Raw genomic sequence first — 21536 nt, forward strand, 5'->3', positions numbered from 1 at the left:
ATATCTAGCAAAAAATCAACTGGTGTCAGTTTTTACCATTTTCTGAAGAAAAAGACAGAACCCACCAACCACAACTCCATGTCCCCTCCTCTCCCCAACCACCACCAAATTCAACTGACCAACTCAAGATTGAAAAATTTTCCTTCCTGCTCTCTTAAGACATGAAAATAACTCACTGTGTCTCTACCTGCCCTGCCTTCCCGTATTTTGTCTTAGAATTTCAGACATTGAAATCTGTTTCCTGAAGAACTGATCATATAGCCAAGGTGTGTTTGGTATTACTTTAGAGCCAACTATAATATCAACTGAACCAAGATGACTTGGTGTCAACACGTTTTTCAGTAAAATGTGCCTATGGTGCCTTTGTATGTATTAAAACAATGTTACATGTTGAAAAACAAGAATTCAGGACTTAATGGAATGAGAAAGAGCAAATAAAATATAAATCACACATACATTTTATACTTTCCTACTTAAAAAAGATGTCCACTAGAGGGAGTAAGTGGTCCACTAAGACCTACAGCACAGTGATGAAAGAATTTCCCCAGGGCCACAGAAAAATGACTGAGGGGTCACATACCTCAAACTACTTGTATTCAGGTTTCTTTCACTATAGGTACAGAGACCTCAAATCTTTAACTTATCCTACAGAAATTGGTCTTTTGCCCTTTTTGGGGGGGTGTGGGAGTCCTCATGATAATTTAACACATTTACACATTTGTGTAACCACCACCACAATCAGGAAACAGAATGGCTCCACTACTCCTCCCTGCTCTCACTTTACAGCATCACATCCTTCCCCACCCCTAGTACTCCATTTTATAGAAGTACAATAATTATCCATTCAACCACTGAAGGACATTTAGGTTGTTTCCAATTGTTGGCAATTATTAATAAAACTGCCATAAAATATTCACTTACAAGTTTCCCTGTGGACAGTAAGTTTTCATTGATCTAAGGTAAATATCCAGGAGTAGGAGTACTGAGTCATATAATCTATGTATTTATTAACTTTAATAAGAACCTCTCAAACTGTTTTCCAAAGTGACCCAATCTAGAGTTCTCCCCAGCAATGTATGGGATTTGCACTCAACATTGTAGTACTTTCATTTTAGCTATTCTAAATGTATATGTAATGGTATCTCATCATGGATTTAATTTGCACTTCCCAAAGGTTTACTATATTAAACATCTTTTTGAGTGCTTATCTGCTATCTGAATACTTTCAAGTGTCTATTCAAGCCTTTTGCTTGTGCACTCGCGTGCGCGCGCGCTCTCTCTCTCTCTCTCTCTCTCTCTCTCTCTCTCTCTCTCTCTCTCTTTCTTTTTGGTACCAGGATTGAACTCAGGGGTACCCTGGCCACTGAGCCACATATCCAACCCTATTTTATATTTTATTTAGAAACAGGATCTCTGAGTAACTTAGGGCCTCACCCTTGCTGAAGCTGGCTTTGAACTCTAGATTCTCCTGCCTCAACCTCCCTAACCCCTAGGATTACAGGCATGTGCACACCACACCTGGCTTTTGCTCATTTTTTAATTGGGTGGTTGCTTTACTACTGCTAAATTTATGCATTCTCTATATGTTCTCAGTACCAGTCATATGTGTGGTTTGCAAATGTTCTTTCCTGGCTGCAGTTTGTCTTCTCAACCTCTTAATAGTGTCTCACAGCAAAAGTTTTTCATTTTGATGAAGCCCAATTTATCTTTTCTTTTCTGATTGGTGTTTTTGGTGTTATGTCTTAAGAATCCTTTGTCTAACTTCAGGACATAAAGATTTTCTTCTGTTTTTCTATAAGTGTTAGTTTTACATTTACATATATGGTCCCCTCTGAATTATGAAGTTCTGATTCATAATTAATTTTTTTGCATATAGATGAATGAACATACAACTGTTCCAAAATAACTTGCTGAAAAAAGTAAGATTTTTCCATTACATTGCTTTTCACCTGTCAAACATCAACTGATCTTGGAATGGGGATTTAGCTCAGTGGCAGAACACTTGCAAGGCCCTGATTCAATCCTCAGCAACAAGAATATTTTTTTAAAAAAAGTCATATTTGTATATGTCTATTTTCAGACTCTCTAATCTGCCCCATTAATCTAAAACTTTTCTTTTTTGAGACAGGGTCTTTCTATGTTGCCCAGTTGGGCCTCCAAAATCTGGGCTCAACCAATCCTCCTTCCTCAGCCTCCCAAATAGTTGTGACTACAGGCATGTACCACTGCACTGGAGTTATGAAAGTTTTTGATCATCATATCAGTGCTCAAAATTTTTCAATGTGATGCTCAAAAAAATTGGGGATTTGGGAGCAAGCACTTTGGATTTTAGATTTTCAGATTAGGGATAATCAATACATACTAACATACTATATAGTCCTTACTTCTTTAACTAGATAATATGATTCCTCTGCTTTTGAAATTAAGACCTGTGACTATAACATTATTCCAAAAACCTGACAATAGCAAACTTTAGTTCAAAATTTAAATTAATATTTTAAAAATAGTCCACCAAAAAAGGACACCTAAGGAAAAGGTAATAGAGAAAAAGAGGGAAAACTAAAGTAAAAGAAAAAGAAATAGGAAAGTGAAAATAAAATCCATAAAGAACAGAAGGAACAAAAAAAGGGGGGATGGGATAGGACTCAGATACAGAGGCAGCAGAATAAAAGAAAAACGGTCCTGCACAATAGACCTCAAACATCACAACCAAGTCAGTAAATTCGTGTCTAACAGTAGGACACCTTCTCAGTCACAGCTATCCACCACTGACTGGGATCAGTTCTGAGAGCAAGTCAGGGGCTGGCACAGGGTCCTGACAACCAAAACCATCCTGCAAAAGTTGTGCTTTTAGAGTGCTTTCCTTGCATGCATAAGGCCCTGGGTTCAATCCCTAGGGCAAAAAAAAAAAAAAAAATCCACAACTGTTTACTTTTTCATTAAATAGTCCAAAACAATTATCATAGTGCACTTTTGTTAATTCTAGAACCCATAAAATTATGTTTAAATAACACCATGCAATTATTTATTCACATACACAGATAGACAGACACATTGATTAAGTGTGAAGCTTCTTTTACCAGAACATTCCTGCTATTTTATTTAAACATTTTAAAGGGAAAAGTGATTCTCTAAGGATAAAATACCCACCCTGTCTACCTTCTAGGATTGTCATGAAGATCAAGTGAGACCATGGAGATGAAACTGCCTCGTAAAGTAGTACCCACATGTTTGGAATCAAACACAGGGCTTCATGCATGCTAGATGTTATGGTGTAAATGTGGTATCCCCATCAGCTCACGTGTGAGACAATACAGGAAGGTTTGGAGAAATGATTGAGTTACAGCCTCAGCCTAATAAGTGACTTAATCCTGATGAGATTAACTGAAGTGGTAGGGTACAGCTGGAAGAGTTGGGAATTGAAGTGTGGCTTTGGTGTATATCTTTTGTATCTGGAGAGTGGACTTTCTGCCTCCTGGTTAGGTCACCATGATATGAGCTGCATTCCTCCTCCACCCCCTACCGCCATGATGTTCAGCTCCAAGGAATGGGGCCAGCCTTCGGTAGACTAAGACAAAAAAAAAACAAAAAAACGTGAGCCCTCAAATAAACTTTTCCTCCTCTATAATTGTGCTGATCAGGTCCTTTATTCACAGCAGCAGAATAAACTGACCAAAACACTGGACAAGCACTCAACCACTGAGCTACGTCCCCAGACCTATGAAATGTCTTATAAAAGTACAAGATAATATGACTGGTTCTCTTCCATCAGAAGTCAAGGGTCTTAAAGCTTTGTAAAGACAGACGACAGCCGTCTCACTCACTTCTGAGCTCCTGTTAGTGAAATCTAAAGTAGTCTTACCAGCAACAAAACCAGAACTCTTTCTAGTCATTGGTGTTGGTAGGAGGAGAGAAGTGAGTAAACAGTGCTGGGCACCTCTCTGCAACATCTCTTATTATGGACAGTCGGATAGCAGGAGCTTCCTTTCCTTTCTTTCAAAATTCATTCTTCCCTTCTATTTTTACATAACTCTTTGACCAAAAAAAAAAAAAAATCATGAATAACAAACTTAAATGCACTCACAAGACAAAGATGACACACATTTTAAGTCTATAAATAATTTTTTTTTTAATTTTTTTAATATTTATTTTTTAGTTATTGGCAGACACAACATCTTTGTTTGTATGTGGTGCTGAGGATCGAACCCGGGTCGCACGCATGCCAGGCGAGCGCGCTACCGCTTGAGCCACATCCCCAACCCTATAAATAATTTTTGACTCAGCCCAAAATAAAGGTTTTACTCATCAAGTTTTTTATAAAATTATCCAACACATATATATGTAATTTCTCTCTTTAAAGATACAATAATCAAGGGTTAGGAGTAGAGCTTAGTGATAGAGTACTTGCCTAGCACTGAAAAGGTTCTGGAGTTCCCTAGCACTGGGTGGAGGGTGCAGGGCAGGGGGTTGCAATCAGAGCATTAAAATTTCATGTAGCATTTTCGGAGTCCACAGACACAGAATACCTCCTTGCCCTTGCTTTATTCATATATGTATTTGGGTTGATTATATTTCCCTTACCTTCTTTATTTAATAAGAACTTCTTGAAGAAGACAGCTCAACATTTAATATGTATTACACAGTACTCAATGTATTACAGAAACTCTGAATATAAACACATGCTGGCTATGCCAACTATCTCATTTGTTATCCTTTGTGTTGACTCATCATGAACTAATTAATTAATTGAGCCAACCTCAACTTGTGGAAGTGGAGATAGCCTGAATAAGACAAAAACACAGACTTCACAGATTAACTCCAATGTAAATTGTGACTCTTCCACTATCAACTAGATGACTTTAGTCAAGTTAATAACTTTGACCTTATTAATTTCCTTTAAAATTAGGAAGTTATCACCTACATATAGGTGTTGAGGTAACTGACAAATTATGCAACAAGTCTAGAACAGAGATCCTCTGGAATGCTAGTTTCTTTCTTCCCAGCAAGAATTCCTCTCCACTGTCCTGCCCAGCATTCCCAATACTGGGCTCCTCTTCCACAGAACTTGACCTTTAGAAGTATGTTCCTGAATTTGGCCACCTCATTGACTCTCCATCTATCATCAAATCTAACGGGCCTCTAGCTTATAATCTCCTGCTCTGCTTTCATGATAAATTGGCACCAATACTCTTCACCTATGGAAAGTAGACAGACACACAGAAGGTAAGGCAATACAACACAGCTCTTCCTGGAACACTGGTACACAACTGAAATGGTCCTGTGCCCCAGTCAGGGAGCCTGCATGCGTGCGACAGCTGACTGCACACTCGTTGGCTCACTATCTATTCAAGGCAGGCACCTTCATAAATGATTTCCACATCTAAATAGACTTCATTCTAGATTAACCTAAAAAACTGGGAAAAGTAGTAGCTAAGTTATAGAATGTTCACTTGGGAAAATAAAAAGCCACAATGAACTTCAGGTGGCAAATAATGAAAGAAAATACTGATCCTTTTATGACTCACAAGTATTCTATTAGAGAAACTGGGGGAAAATTCATTACAGTTGGCTCTGAGCATCCATTGGTTCTGCATCCTCAGATTCAATAAACCATGCATCAAAATATGTAAGAAGCCAGGCACTGTAGTGCAAACCTTTAATCCCAGCAACTCAGGAGGCTGAGGCAAGAGAATTACATTTGTATCCATAGATTTTTAGGGATCTGCAGAGAGGCCTGGAACCAATGCCCCAGGGATACATAGAGAGGACTGTATTTAATGAAGGAAAGTAATCTGTTTGGGGTACTCTATTTATTTAAAAGGAGGTACCTGATTAAGTGTCCATACTAAAATGAAACATTCTGGCAGTCAGTGTTGGTGGTCAGTTCCTAATATTCCTACTTTACTCTCTCCTGAGGATTCACAAGTCTCAATAGGAGATATCCAATTTAAGGTCACAATGGGACAAATTGGGAGTCACTTATCCAGAGAATCTTTTAGAAGTGTTCTAGCTAAATCTTGATGGGGTATAAGCAATTAAGAGTTTCTCAAGAGAATAATTACTTAAGAATCCCCAATGAAGTATACCATATGGAACCAGGGCAAGAATTTCCACTGCCTGATGCTAATAAGCACTAAGATTCCAGAATAAGCTATTATCATTCAGAATTCTAATTAAAAGTTGGATCAGCAAAACCAGAAATGAAATAGCCACCAAATGGAAAGACAAATAAATACCCAAAGGACAACCCTGGTACGTGATGAAACTTTAAAATAAAGTTTGACTCAAAATGTATAGCAATGTCTGTTCTTGGCCCACCCTCATCCTTCTCTGCCTTGTTCAGAGGCTAACCCAAGAGGGAGAAAAAGAAATGGTTCAGGTATTTAAAAAAAAAAAAAAAAAAAAAAGCCAAGTTTTTTTCAGCTGAAAGCTACATGGCCCAGTGAAACATGCTCATTACATGTGTTGTAATGACATCCCTTTTCTCTGTTGGAATAAAAGAAAGCAAATAAGAGTCTGCCCCCTCCATTTCATCCTTTCATTTCCTCTAAAGTTCTTAGTCCTTTGGCAAGCTTCTCTGCAGATAATTCAACAGTTCTCTTCTGGTCTTGTGTGACTTCATTCCCCATTAGTCTTCTCTCATAATGGAAGTCTACCCTTTCAATAATATAACAGTCTAGTGTGTTAGTCAGAAAGAAGTATAAGGAGGCCCCGGTCCCACCACCAGCAGACACCCACCAGAGCTCCAGCTCCAGCACAGGACCGCCTCTTCAAACCAGCAGACCACTGCAGGAGCCCAGGCCCAGCCCAGATCCTCCCACACCAACCTGAGTGGGACCCAGGCTCACACTAGGCCCTGGTCCATCCCATCATCGCCGGAGCTCAGGCACAGCTCTGCCTGTTCAGGCCAACAGACCACCACAAGAGCTTAGGCCTGGGCCAGATCCAGATCCACCTACACCGACATACAAGGGACCCAGGCCCAGGGTAGGTCCAAATTCGCCACCACTCCCAAACCTGGGAGCCCAAACCTAACTCACTTCCATCTTGGGACACTGTAGACATCACCACAGCCTTCCCCAACAACAGACAGGGCCTAGAAGCAACTACATCTCAGAGTAGGCATCCCAAAGACAGTATAAGGCCCACTCTTTCAACCCCATCTCTGTAAGACATTGCAGAGGGTCACCTCCACTATTATCTCAAGCTACCTTGGCTATAACTGCCATTACCTTTAGTTACAGTAGCATACAATGAGGGACACCAGCAGGGACTGGAAGCCCAACATCAAGGTGAGGTACAGACAATCTGCACAGGTTCTACAAAATATAGGGTAGAAACTGTAATATCTCAGATCCATACTGCAAGAAAGGAAGACACATAGACAACACAAAAAAAAACAAGGGAGGAGCGGGCTGGGGTTGTGGCTCAGAGGTAGAGTGCTTGCTAGCACATACAAGGCCCTGGGTTTGATCCTCAGCACCACATATGAATAAATAAATAGAATAAAGATACTGTGTTCAACTACAACTAAAGAAAATAAATATTAAAGCGGGGCGGGTGGAGGGGGCTGGGGTTGTGGCTCAGTGGTAGAGCCTAGCACATGAGAGGCACTGGGTTTGATCCTCAGCACTATATAAAAATAAATAAATAAGATGAAGGTATTGTGTCCCTCTACAACCCCTAAATATTTTTTTAAAAAGGGGGGTAGGAAAGTACCCCAAACAAACCAGAAAACTATAATAATAGAACCCATGGATAGTGAAGTTGAAGAAATGTCAGAGAAGGTGTTCGGAAGGTTCATAATTAAAATGAACTGTGAGTTAAAGAATGACATAAATGAGCAAATTACAGGCAAAAATTGATCATTCCAACAAGAAGATAAGAGAGCAAATACAGGTAGCAAAAGATTACTTCAAGAAAGAGGTAGAAACTCTGAAAAAAACCCAGAAATCCTTGAAATGAAGGAAACAATAAACCAAATAAAAACTCAATAGAAAGCATAACCAACAGACTAGATCACTTGGAAAAAAGAACATCGGATAATGAAGACAAAGTATACAATCTGGAAAATAAGGTTGGCCACAGAGTGAAAACACTAAGATACCATGAATAGAACATCCAAAAATTATGGGACAGCATCAAAAGACCAAATCTAAGAGTTACTGGGATAGAGGAAGACATAGAAATTCAAACCAAAGGAATGCACAATCTCTTCAATGAGATAATATCAGAAAATTTTCCAAGCATGAAGAACAAATTGGAAAACCAAATACAGGAGGCTTACAGGACACCAAATGTACAAAATTACAACAGATCTACACAAAGGCACATTATAATGAAAATGTCTAGCATACAGAATAAGGATAGAATCTTAAAAGCTGCAAGAGAGAGCAATCAGATCACATATGGGGGGAGACCAATTTGTATCTCAGCAGATTTTTCAACCCAGACCCTCAAAGTCAGGAGATCGTGGAACAACACATACCAAGCTCTGAAAGAAAATGGATGCCAACCAAGAATCTTATATCTAGCAAAATTATGCTTTAGATTTAATGATGAAATAAAAACCTTCCATGATAAACAAAAGAATTTACAACTAGAAAGCCTGCACTACAGAACATGCTTGGCAAAATATTCCATGAAGAGGAAATGAAAAACAATGATGAAAAACAGCAGAGGGGGGATTACACTAAAGGAAAGATAATCAAAGGAGAAACCAAGTCATGTTAATTTGTATCAAATTGTATCAAATCATGTCTCAATAATAACCCTGCATGTTAATGGCCTAAACTCATCAATCAAAAGACACAGACTAGCAGATTGGATTAAAAAAAAGAACAATAGGAAAAGACATCCACAGACTGAAGGTGAAGGGTTGGGAAAAAACATATCACTCTCATGGACTGTGGAAGCAAGCAGGAGTCTCCATCTTCATATCAAATAAAGTAGATTTCAAGCTAAAGTTAATCAAAAGGGATAAAGAAGGACACTACATACAACTCAAGGGAAATATACACCAACAAGATATAACAATTATAAATATATATGCCTCAAGCAACAGAGCATCTACATTCATCAAACAAACACTGCTCAAGTTCAAGAGTCGAATAGACTACAACACAATAATTTTGGGTGACTTTAACAAACCTCTTTCACCACTGGATAGATCTTTCAAACAAAAGCCGAACAAAGAAACTATAGAACTCAATAATACAATCAATAACTTAGACTTAACTGACATAGATATCATCCTTCAACAAGAGAATACTTTTCTTCTCAGCAGCACATGGATCCTTCTCTAAAATAGACCATATACTATGCCACAAACAAACTCTTAGCAAATATAAAAAAGTAGAGATACTACCCTGCATTCTATCAGATCATAATGGAATGAAATAAGAAATCAATGATAAAACAAGAAATAAAAGCTACTCCAACATCTGGAGACTAAATAATATGCTACTGAATGATCAATGGGTTGCAGAAGACATCAAAGAGGAGATTAAAATTTATTAGAGGTAAATGAGAACACAGATACAACATATTGAAATCTCTGGGACACTATGAAAGCAGTTCTAAGAGGAAAGTTCAATGCATGGAGTTCATTCCTTAAAAGAAGAAAAACTCAACAAATAAATGACTTAACATTACATCTCAAAGCCCTAGAAAAAGAAGAACAAATCTATACCAAAAGCAGTAAAAACCAGAAAATGATTAAAATCAGAGCTGACATCAATGAAATTGAAACAAAAGAAGCAATTGAAAAAACTGACAGAACAATAAGTTGGTTCTTTGAAAAAATAAAATTGACAGACCCTTAGCCATGCTAACAAAGACAAGGAAAAAGAAATCTCAAATTACTAACATACATGATGAAAAAGGAAATATCACAGCAGACATTATGGAAATACAGAAGAGAACTAGAAATTATTTTGAAAACTTGTACTCCAATAAAATAGAAAATATCAAAGGCATTGAAAAATTTCTAGAGTCATATGATTTGCCCACAATGAATCAGGATGATATACACAATTTATTGTTTTTTTTTTTTTTTTTTTTTTTTTTTTAAAGAGAGAGTGAGAAAGGAGAGAGAGAGAGAGAGAATGAGAGAGAATTTTTTTTTTAATATTTATTTTTTAGTTCTCGGCAGACACAACATCTTTGTTGGTATGTGGTGCTGAGGATCGAACCCGGGCCGCACGCATGCCAGGCGAGCGCGCTACCGCTGAGCCACATCTCCAGCCCGATATACACAATTTAAACAGATCTATTTCAAGCGACGAAATAGAAGATGCCATCAGAAATCTACCAACCAAGAAAAGCCCAGGACCAGATGGATGCACAGGCGAGTTCTACAAGACCTTTAAAGAAGAACTAATACCAATACTCTTCAAATTATTTCAGGAAATAGAAAAATAGGGAGCACTTATAAACTCATTCTATGAGGCCAATATCATCCTGATTCCTAAACCAGGCAAAGACACATCAAAATAAAAAAATAAATAAAAAATTGGACCAATATCTCTAATGAACATAGATGCAAAACTTCTCAATAAAATTATGGCAAATCGAATACAAAAACATATCAAAAAGATAGTATACCACAATTAAGTGGGGTTCATTCCAGGGATGCAAGGTTGGTTCAATATACGGAAATCAATAAATGTAATTCATCACATCAATAGACTTAAAGAACTATATGATCATCTTAATAGATGCAGAAAAAGCATTTGACAAAATACAGCACCACTTCATGTTCAAAACACTAGAAAAACTAGGGATAATAGGAACATATCTCAACATTGTAAAAGCTATCTATGCTAAGCCCCAAGCCAACATCATTCTAATTGGCGAAAAATTGAAAGCATTCCCTCTAAAAGCTGGAACAAAACAGGGATGCCCTCTTTCACTACTTCTATTTAACCGAGTTCTTGAAACACCGGCCAGAGCAATTAGACAGATAAAAGAAATTAAAGGGATATGGATAGGTAAAGAAGAACTCAAATTAGCACTATTTGCCGACGATATGATTCTATATCTAGAAGACCCAAAAAAATTCCACCAGAAAACTTCTAGAACTAGTAAATTAATTCAGCAAAGTACCAGGATACAATATCAATACCCATAAATCAAAGGCATTTCTGTATATCAGTGACAAATCCTCTGAAAGGAAAATGAGGAAAACTCCATTTACAATAGCCTCAAAAAAATAAAATACTCAGGAATCAACGAAAGAGGTGAAAGACCTCTACAATGAAAACTACAGAACACTAAAGAAAGAAATTAAAGAAGATCTTAGAAGATGGAAATATCTACCTTGTTCTTAGATAGGCAGAATTAATATTGTCAAAATGACCATACTACCAAAAGCACTATACAGATTTAATGCAATTCTGATCAAAATCCCAATGAAACTCCACACAGAAATATAAAAGGCAATCATGAAATTCATCTGAAAAAATAAGAGACCCAGAATAGCTACAGCAATCCTTAGCAAGAAGAGTGAAGCAGGTGGCATCACTATACCAGACCTTAAACTATACTACAGAGCAATAGTAACAAAACCATCATGGTATTGGCAGCAAAATAGACTTGTAGAACAATGGTACAGAATAGAGGACACAGATACAAACCCACAAAATTACAGTTATCTTATATTTGACAAACACACCAAAAACATACATTGGAGAAAAGATAGCCTCTTCAACAAATGATGCTGGGAAAATTAGAAATCCATATGCAACAAAATGAAATTACACTCCTTTCTCCCACAATGCACAAAACTCAAAGTGGATCAATGACCTAGGAATTAAACCAGAGACACTGTGTCCATTAGAAGAAAAAGTAGGCCCAAATCTCCATCATGTGGGATTAGGCCCCAACTTCCTTAGTAATACTCCTTTGGCACAAGAATTAATATTAAGAATCAATAAATGGGATGGATTCAAACTGAAAAGCTTCTCTCAGCAAAAGAAACAATCTGTGAGGTGAATAGAGAGCCTACTAATTGGGAACAAATTCTTACCACATATGTGTCAAATACAGCACTAATCTCTAGGGTATATAAAGAACTCAAAAATCTTAACACCAAAAAAACAAATAACCCAGTCATTAAGTGGGCCAAGGAACTAAACAGATACTTCTCAGAAGAGGATATACAATCAATCAACAAATATATGAAAAAATGTTCAACATCTCTAGCAATTAGAGAAATGCAAATCAAAACTACTCTAAGATTTCATCTCACTCCAGTCAGAATGGCAGCTGTTAACAATATAAACAAGGATGTGGGGAAAAAGGCACACTCATACATTGCTGGTGGGAATGAAACCACCATTTGACCCAGCTATCCCACTCCTCGGTCTATACTCAAAGGACTTAAAAACAGCATACTACAGGGACACAGCCACATAAATGTTTATAGCAGCACAATTCACAATAGCTAAACCAATCTAGATGCCCTTCAGTTGATGAATGGATAAAGAAAACATGGTATATATACACAATGGAATATTATTCAGCATTAAAAGAAAATAAAATCATGGCATTTGCAGGTAAATGGATAAAGCTGGAAAATATAATGCTAAGTGAAATTAGCCAATCCCAAAACCAAATGCCAAATGATTTCTCCGATTTAAGAATGCTGCTCCATAATATGCTGGGGGTGGGTGGGGAGGAGGATTAAATGAACTCTAGATAGGACAAAGGGGAAAAGGAGAGGGAGGGGAAGGGAGGGGACATAGGGGTAGGAAAGATGGTGGAATGTGATCGTCTTCATTAACCTAAGTATTTGTAAGAAGACATGAAGGAAGTGACCCTACTTTGTGTACAACCAGAGATGTGAAAAATTGTGTTGTATATGTAATATGAATTGTAATGCATTCTGTTGTCATAAATAATAAATCAAAATTTTAAAATAAATAAAAATTTTTTAAAAAAGAAAATAAAAGAAAGAAGTACAAGGAAAGAGACCTACATTTTCTCTTGGATTACCTGGTGGTAAATAAAATAGCACTAAAATGTGAACAAAAAATGTTTGGATAATAGCAGTTTTGCATGGCCAGATTTAATTTAAGAATTCTAGCATAATTCTTCATATGGCTGAGATGTGTAAGGATCAGAAACATTCTGCCAACTAGAATACAGGAATCCCCAAGGCTCAGCAAAGCTTCATTGAACCCAGAGCTATTTTCACCCTTTCAAATTCTCTAGAAGTACTAAATTATTGCAACTGGGTGAACAGAAAGCAAGAAAAAATTTTGCTTACTGAAAACTCATTATGACAAAAGATTGTTCCAGGGTGCCCACAGGGGCCAAGAAAAAATGAAATAAGTTTTATTGCAGGGATACATTTAATCCACTTGTTACACCACATATAATTGCTTTAATGAACAAGATAAATTCTCTCCAGTCAAGAAGTTTCAACAGACTGAACCAGATCCACTCTGTATTCTTCCTTCAGGGTTTATATGTCGCTATTACCTGTATAAGTGACGATTGTCTTCAAAATCTTCCTGACCCCATTTTCCCTTAATGTCTTCAATAACGTGATTCTTCAGGAACTTTTTTAGCAGCTGGACTGTTTGTTTGCGAGTCACTTCAGGACCAAAGTTTTGACTGCACCTAAGCAACTCATGCAGCCAATCCACAGCTTCTGTGGCTGTGAAGCAATGTTCATAACTCTTAAAACGACAACGATGTTTCCGTAATGGCATCCTGGCACGAAAAAGCTCCACTGTTTCATTCCACTAGGGTAAAAGAAGAGAAAGACATTTAGTCATTAACTGATTTTTTTTAAGTTATTATATTCTAAATACTTAAATCAATTGATGTGATTTTTCATTTAAAAAACTGTTTAGATAACAGATGGCAACTTGAAAGATTTTTATTTACAGCCTTCTATGAAGAATGTTCTAGAATGGATGGTGGTAAAAGCTGCAAAACAGTGTGAATGTACTTAATGTTACTGAAGTATACACTTAAAAATGGTTAAGGGCTGAGGATACCACACAATGGTAAAGCTCTTGCCTAGCATGCACAAAGCCCTGGGTTCAATCCCCAGAACCATAAAAAAAAAAAAAAAGCAACTTTTCAAGGGTAATTCACCATCCATTCACCCCACCAAAAAAATATATATTGAGGAAGGAATGACCAATGAGGCACCCAGCACACTCATCTGTTCTCCCTCTGGATAGAACCAAAGTGTGTGGTGGTGTGTTGAAGTGAGTGGCCATGAAAGAGAACTGCAATTCAATTGCAGAAAGATGGAGACCTGGTGAGGTCTGGAGATCCGGAACAAAAGCAATAGCAAGAAGAGTGCTCCAATGCCTGCGGCCCAGCACCATGGCCAGGAGAGGGGAAGTCTCCCCTCTGACACAGTAAAAGTGAAAGAGTCCTAGCAAGTGCTATTGGCACAGAAGCCAGCACCTTGTAAACATAGAGCATAAACAGGTCTTCACAGCAGGCTAGCTTTAGAGAAGTTCACTGCACCCCACAGTGAACTCCCAAGGAGCTGTAGCCAGGAACCATCTTGAGAAAGGGCCTATTGTCTGAGTTTGTAATGTTCTGAAGGTCAGACAGGCCTACATATTCCCATCTCTGGGACCCTGCAGTCATCCCATTATACTACTTTAGCAGGGAGATGCCTCATGAGAGGGTCTTGGTTCAGGAGAGCAATTAAAATAAATCTACTTGGAGTTGTATGATGGGGTGGGGGGAATGGTAGAATTTGAGGAATGGGGAATCTATCCTCTGAGACCAGGGACAGGACAGTCACTGTGGTTCTAAACAATTGCAAGGACCAAGGATACCAGGATCAAGAGCAGCAGCAGATCACATGGTTCCTGCCACCCACCCCCAGCACTGAACTATGGGATTCCATTGCTCCCCTCCCCTCTGAGTCATCAAGGCAACACTTGATTTTGCTCTGCCTGTCCCCCACCTCCACCTGAAGCTTCAGAGAGAGCCTATACCTGGCACTGCCTGCCTTCTGCACAAGCTTGCAGGCAATCAACTCAGCTGAGAGGGATTTTAACTAGGTTCAGCCAAGACTGAACTCCTTACTCAATACCTGGCAGGTACTACAACTGAAAGAATAGAGCCCTGGGCAACACATTGCCCCTGGGATTCACAGCCTAAAAGGTCCCAGAGGGAAGTTTTGTAAGGCATAGGCCACATCATCTACCCTTGCTTACTCTTCCAAGCACATTGGCTAGGCGGAATATTTTTCTGTTGTTTTTTCTTTTGTTTATTTGATTTTTTTTCTCTTTTTTTATTTTTTTTTTGTGCTCCCCTCCATTTTTTTTTTTTTTTAATGGTTTTGTTTTGTGTTGTTTTTCTTCCCAGTGCGAGAGATCAGGCACAGGACCTTTTTACAATGGGCAGGTACTCTACCAATGAGCTACTCAAAGCTCATTGAGAGAAACTACACCCAAAGCTCAGTTGAGAGGAACTACACCCAGCTCCAGCCATAACCCAGTCCCATTTGAACCCTGGTAAACACCTCTACTTAAAGAAGAGGGGGGGGGGAATAAGTGCCCAGCTGTCAACCTGTCTGTCCCCAAGCAGACAGAGCTAGGAGGAATCTGAGGTCCCACTCCTGCACAGACATCCCCACAACAGCAGCAGATACCACACATATGCAGGTCCTTTAAATTGGCCATACCTGAACCCTGTCAGATCATGCATTGCAGTGAAGACTGGATGTGAGTGCCATAGAGAGGGAAGCTGTGTTCTGGCCTCACCCTTCTTCATGAAGCTTCATGAAGTTGGGATATTGTATAAATGCCTGTTAAGTTTATTTGATATCTAGTATAGCAATTTTGATTTTTTTTTGGTTGAGTTTTTGGTCTTGGTTTATCTGTTGGTGAGAGTAAGTGAGGTATTAGAGTCCCACATGATTATTGTACTGAGGTCTATTTCTCTCTTTAGGTCCAGTAGTGGCTGTTTCATAAAATCGAATGCTCTGACTTGGTGCATATAAATTTACAATAGAGATTAAAAGAAATACAAAGGATCAAAGAAACAAAGAGTTGGTTCTTTGAAAAGACAAAATTAACAAATGTTTGGCTTAGATAAATCAGGGAAAAAAAAGGAAGTCCCAAATAAATAAAATTAGAGGTGAAAAAGGAAACATTACAACTGATACCAGAGAAATTAAAAGGACCTTTAGAGATTATTTTGAAAAACTATATGTTAATAAATTGGAAAAAATAGAAGAAATAGATAAATTTCTGGACACATATGACCTATCAAAATTGAACCAATAGTCATAGTTGCCCTTACTTTTAATCCCAGAAACTCAGGAGGAGAATTGCATGTTTGAGCCCAGTCTTAGCAATTTAGTAAGTTTCACAACTTAGCAATACCCTTTCTCAAAATAAAATATAAAAAGGACTGGGAATGTAGCTCAGCAGAAAAGTTCTACTGTGTTCAATCCTCAGTACCCACCCACCCACCCCCCCAAAAAAACTGAATATATGTTTTAAAGCCTCAATAAATTAAAAAGAAAAAGGTAACGAGACTGAATTAGTAATAAAATGTCTCCCAGCAATAAATAAGTTCAGAATGGTTTCACTGCCAAATTTTACCAAACTTTTAAAGAACTAACACCAATGCTCCTCAAACATATTCCCTAGAGTTGGAAGGGAAGGAACCCTTCTAAACTCAAGGACACAACAAAAAAAAGAAAACCATAGACCAATATCCATAATAAATATAAACTCAAAAACTCAGTCAGCATCCCACTAGTCAGCTGGCAGAGTGGACATTGGAGGTGTCCAAGTGCCCAAGTGCGCTCTATATAAAAATAGCCATAGCCCTTCCACAGCCCTATGCCAGAAGACTCCAATGGCACCACCAGCAATGTTCTTGGCATCCCTCAGAATTATTCCACCCATCATTAAACTCTTGCCTAGTCTTTGCTTCTAAAACATAAGTGTGAGTAAATAACTTTCCTATTTGTCCCTGTAAACTAGAAATAGGTTTCAAACTTTTCTCCCCATTATCTTCTACTTTCATAATCTTCAAAATAACCATCTTTCAGAATGTGAAGAATTTACTCCAAACTACACAGCTAATGAGGACAACCAATTCATACAGGTACTTCTTATCCTGTGATTGAGTTAAATCCCAAAGAGCCAAGTAGATAAAGAAAGGAATGTATACAAATAGAAGAAAATCCCTGCCCATAAAGAGTCCATCAACTAATTTATCTATCTACTCACCTACCTTGCTAGTTTGTTGTCAGGTTAAATGAGATTATGGCTATGAAATTCCTTTGCAAATGATAGAGTGTTTCTTAAATATATGGAAAATATGTACAATTTCAGGATAATCTCCCAAAACAAATTTTGGGGTTCAATCTATGCTATAGTCAGAAAGAATCTCTAGGGTCAAAGCAAAAACCCTAGCAGGATATACAACTTGGCAAATATCTTTCAGGTACTTAATCTGATAATAAGATCTGGAATCCAGTTTTACGGTGATCAACTTCCTATATCAAGCACCCATGAACATCAAGGCCTTTCCACATACCATTTCCTGTTGCTACAACAAAATATCTGAGACTGGATAATTTATAAAGAATGAATGAATCTGACTTAACTTTCCTATGTATTTATATGAAAACACCACAGTGAATCTCCACATCATGTAGAACCACAAGACTGTGATCCTAATAAGAATAAGATGTACTCCATGTTTGTATAACTATGTCAAAATGTACTCTACTGTCATGCATGACTAAAAAGAATTAAAAGAGAGAGAAAGTTTGTTTATTGGCCTATAGCTCTGAAAGCTGAGAAGTCTAGAACATAGCTCCAATATCTGGTGAGGGGGCCTTCTTGTTGCAACATAACATGGCAGAGAGCATCACATGGCAAGACAGAATAAGTATACTTAAGGTGTCTCTTCTTACAATGCCACTAATGCTACTATGGAGACCTTACCCTCATATCTTCTCAAATTCTTATAATCTCTCAAAGGCCTTACTTCAAAAATGCCTTTGGGATTACATTTCCCATTATGAACTTTTGGGGTATATATTCAAACCACAGCCACACCTTTAAACAATTTTCACATATTTTTAATCATTGATTTTTTAGTTTTTTTGTTTTGTTTTTGTTTTTGGTATAAGGGATTGAATCTGGTAGTGCTATACCCTGTTCTTGGATTTTTGTTTGTGGTTTTTGTTGGGGTTTTTTTTTTTGCTTTTCCCCAGGGTTTTGCTCATTAAGTTGGTGAAGCTGGCCTCATACTTGCAACTCTCCTGCCTCAGCCTATATATGATTTTTTAATGCTCTGCTGATACCTAGCTTTCATATCTCATTAGAATTTTTGCACCAAAAAGTCCAGATCATCCAGGCACAATAGCAACTCAGGAGGCTGAGGCAGGATGATCACAAGTTCAAAGCCAATCTGGGCAATTTAGCAAGTCCCCATCTCAAAATAAAACAAAAAGGGCTGGTTAAGTAGCTCAGCAGTAGGACACCACTGGGTCCAAGCTTCAATGCTACAAAAAAAAAATAAAATAAAAAGCTATTGCTACTGCTTACAAACACTACTCTCACTTATTTCTAATATAATTAGGTGATTATTTGGCTACTGTGCTCAGAAAAAATAAATAATTAGATTTTTGTTGTTTTGAGATGGGATGTCGCTATGTTGCCCAAGCAGTCCTCCAACTCTCAAGTCTCCTGCCTCAGCCACAAGAATAGCTGGAACTATGACTTGCACCACCACACCTGGCTCTGAATTAAGTCATCTTTAAGCAATCCAGCAATACACTATTCTCAGTCACCTTTAGAAAGAAAATATTCTGGCTGAAGGTGTATATCAGTGTAGACACTTGTGTTCAGTCCCCAACACAGTAGAAAGAAAATATCCTATGTCAACAAAGAATATGAGAGAACTTGAGAATGTGACTTTTCCCATAGCATGCTATATTTAAAGAGACAAATGGAAGAATAAGGAAAAACAAAACAGATTTGTTTTGTGATTTAAAAATATTTTTGTCTCTTATTTCAGACTCTTAGTCTAAAGAAATCACACAACATAACTGTTTATAACATCACAAGCCAAACTATAAGATTCAACTCCTAGTATTGAAATATGCTTCCTGTTCTTTTCTCCAGGATATTTATTCCACCCCCTTCCTGTTTAGTATAAAAATATAAAAGCAGTACTATAAAGACAACTGGCCTGGGAGTTTAGAGAAAACAAAATTCCAGATCCAGTTGTACTTGCCACATACTGGCTGTGTAACTTTGCCACTCCAGCACATTTTCCTGGATATTCCTTAAGGGCACAAAGGGCAATGAGACTCAATTCCAAGTCAGATGTGGACAGCAATGGTTGACAGACCAAGGAGTCAGTTTCCTTCCTCCCAATTTACCATCAGTTTCCATAGAAAGTCCTCTAAAAACTTGCCATGAACATTACCAAGGTGTCACCCTTTATTCCATTATGGTAATCTTCTGAGGCAGAAATCACAAAGTATATGCTCAAGGTCATAAAATAAATCAGGTACACTTCTTAACACTAAACTTGCCTTCCAAATGAAAAGGCAGCACCCTGGTTCAGTAGAGTCTGCAAAGGCTGATTATCCACCAAGGTCCATCCCTCAGGTCAATGCTGATGGAAACGCCACGGGCCAGAAACGTGCTAGAGCGATCCACCTCTGTTCTGAGCACCGTTAGAAAGGATACTTCGGGGAGTGTCAACACACAGGAAGAAGACACGCCTTGCCTAAATTGCCGCAAAGGATGAGATTTACAGTGGGTGGGGTGGCCCTAGGGTTTCAGGTTGGGTCTTTCTCCTCCCAGCTGCAGGCGTTAGGAGCTAGGGGACAAAGGCAGAAGGGGATCAGCCTGGTTTTCGCAGCGCTTTCAATCTGGAGGCCCAGTATATTGCGGAGAACCCAGGCAACATCTCAGGAACGATGCTGTACCCACTCCCCACGGCTGAGTTGCCGACCCCTTAGCCCCTTTTTAAAGGTTCGTTCAGGAAGAAATCGCAGACCCAGAGGAAAGTCTTCACAAATCTGTCCAGCCTGCCCGGAAGAAGCTACAGCTGATTATTCGCTGGCTGTCCCAGCACGAGCCACGGAACGGCGGCGCTCGCAGCTCCGCTCAGGCCCCCGCACCCTCACTCACCAGCTTGGTGGCCCGGTAAGGCCCGGGCCCCACGATGCGGTGCTCCATGGCCCGCACGCAGCTAAGGCTGCGGCAGAGACCGCGCCGATCCCGAGCCGGCCGCGCAGCAGTTTGAATCTCAAGCCTGCGGGCTCCGGGTCCTGATTGGTCGGCACGTGGCGGCACGTGGCCGGAATTGGGCCAGGTGGGCGGAGCCCAGCGTCTCCACGGAGACCTCCTGCTACACAGGCAGCTGCAATCACCTAGCCGCCTAGCGTGAAGAGAGGGCCAACCTTCGGTGTGACTGACTGTGCTAGGGTGTCTCCGTCCGCGCTGGGCGGAGCTGCCTGGCACCCTTCTCGGACGCTCCTGTGGCCAGCCCACTCCACACGCTCTCTGGAAAAAAGGCTTATGGAGGTGTGAAACCCTGTGCATAGATAAATCCCAGTTAGCCACACCGAGTGCACCGTGAACCTGCAGGTGTTGTTAAGATTGGGAGAAGTGGGCGATGAAATAAAGCGACTTGACAGCCTGTACAAGTTGAGGGGCATTTAAAAACTAGATAAAGGCAGAGAGCCACGAGGAATGTAGCTAGAGTGTACTAGCAAAAATAATTGGAAAAGATCCCAGATAGCTCCAGTTGTGCTGTCTTGATAGAGGATAGTCTGCCCCATCCACCCCCACCTTGCCTGCCCCCTTGAGTTTTCTGTTACATCGAATTGAAACTTTTAGTACTTTGTTATAGGTCTGAGTACTTTTTTGCTGCTCAGAGTTAACTTACCCACTCTTTGCCCCCACCCCAAGAATTGTTGGTCCTATTTGCAACTATTCAAAGGCACAACAGAGGCCCTGACTCTAGATATCTGTGACTCCAGTTCAGAGTTCAAGTCTAATCACCTCAGTGAGCACCCATAAGAGCTGTAAAGGGTGGGACTCCCATCTTAATGGCACCCTCATAATCCCTCTCCTCCTATTTGTGCTTTAAATATGTATTTAACCACATTTTAAAAGGCAAAAAAAAAGTCATGAGATGCATATATATTACTTTTGTAACCAGAAAAGGAAATAAAGATAGGGTTTTCTTTTTATTACTTCCAGTAAGTGAATGCTATCACAACTTTTTTTTAAAACCTCCAACTCCATGAAAGAGATATAGTTGTACTTGGCAAAGGCTACCAAGGGACACTCTGTCCTTAGCACAAGAGAAAGATGTAGAAATTTTAGAGTCTTGTACATCTGGAACCTGCCACCACCTACCATGGTGGTAGAACTGCAATATGGTAACAAAACATGCCTACCATGAAATTATGTAGCTTTCCACTTCTGTGGAAATCACAGATATGGAAGTTTGATAGGTCTGGGTTTCAATAATTATTGCTATTACTTACTAGTTAAGTAACT

At 39.0% G+C, this 21536-nt stretch overlaps 1 protein-coding gene across 3 annotated transcripts in view; it reads right to left on the minus strand.

Annotated features, from left to right (window-relative positions):
• Depdc1b (DEP domain containing 1B) overlaps window positions 1-20228 on the minus strand; it is a 94571-nt gene extending 74343 nt beyond the window's left edge. For all 3 annotated transcript variants that reach the window (XM_077795787.1, XM_026402556.2, XM_077795777.1), the window contains exons 1-2: window positions 20157-20228; window positions 13486-13751 (exon numbers count right to left, since the gene is read on the minus strand). In XM_077795787.1, coding sequence (XP_077651913.1) covers window positions 13486-13751; window positions 20157-20204 — 314 coding nt within the window. In that variant the 5' untranslated portion in view covers window positions 20205-20228. The remainder of the gene's footprint in view (window positions 1-13485; window positions 13752-20156) is intronic.
• Between the last annotated feature and the right edge of the window lie 1308 nt (window positions 20229-21536).

This window comes from Urocitellus parryii, chromosome 1 (genome assembly GCF_045843805.1).
Source record: "Urocitellus parryii isolate mUroPar1 chromosome 1, mUroPar1.hap1, whole genome shotgun sequence".
In the NCBI taxonomy this organism is placed as follows: domain Eukaryota; kingdom Metazoa; phylum Chordata; class Mammalia; order Rodentia; family Sciuridae; genus Urocitellus; species Urocitellus parryii.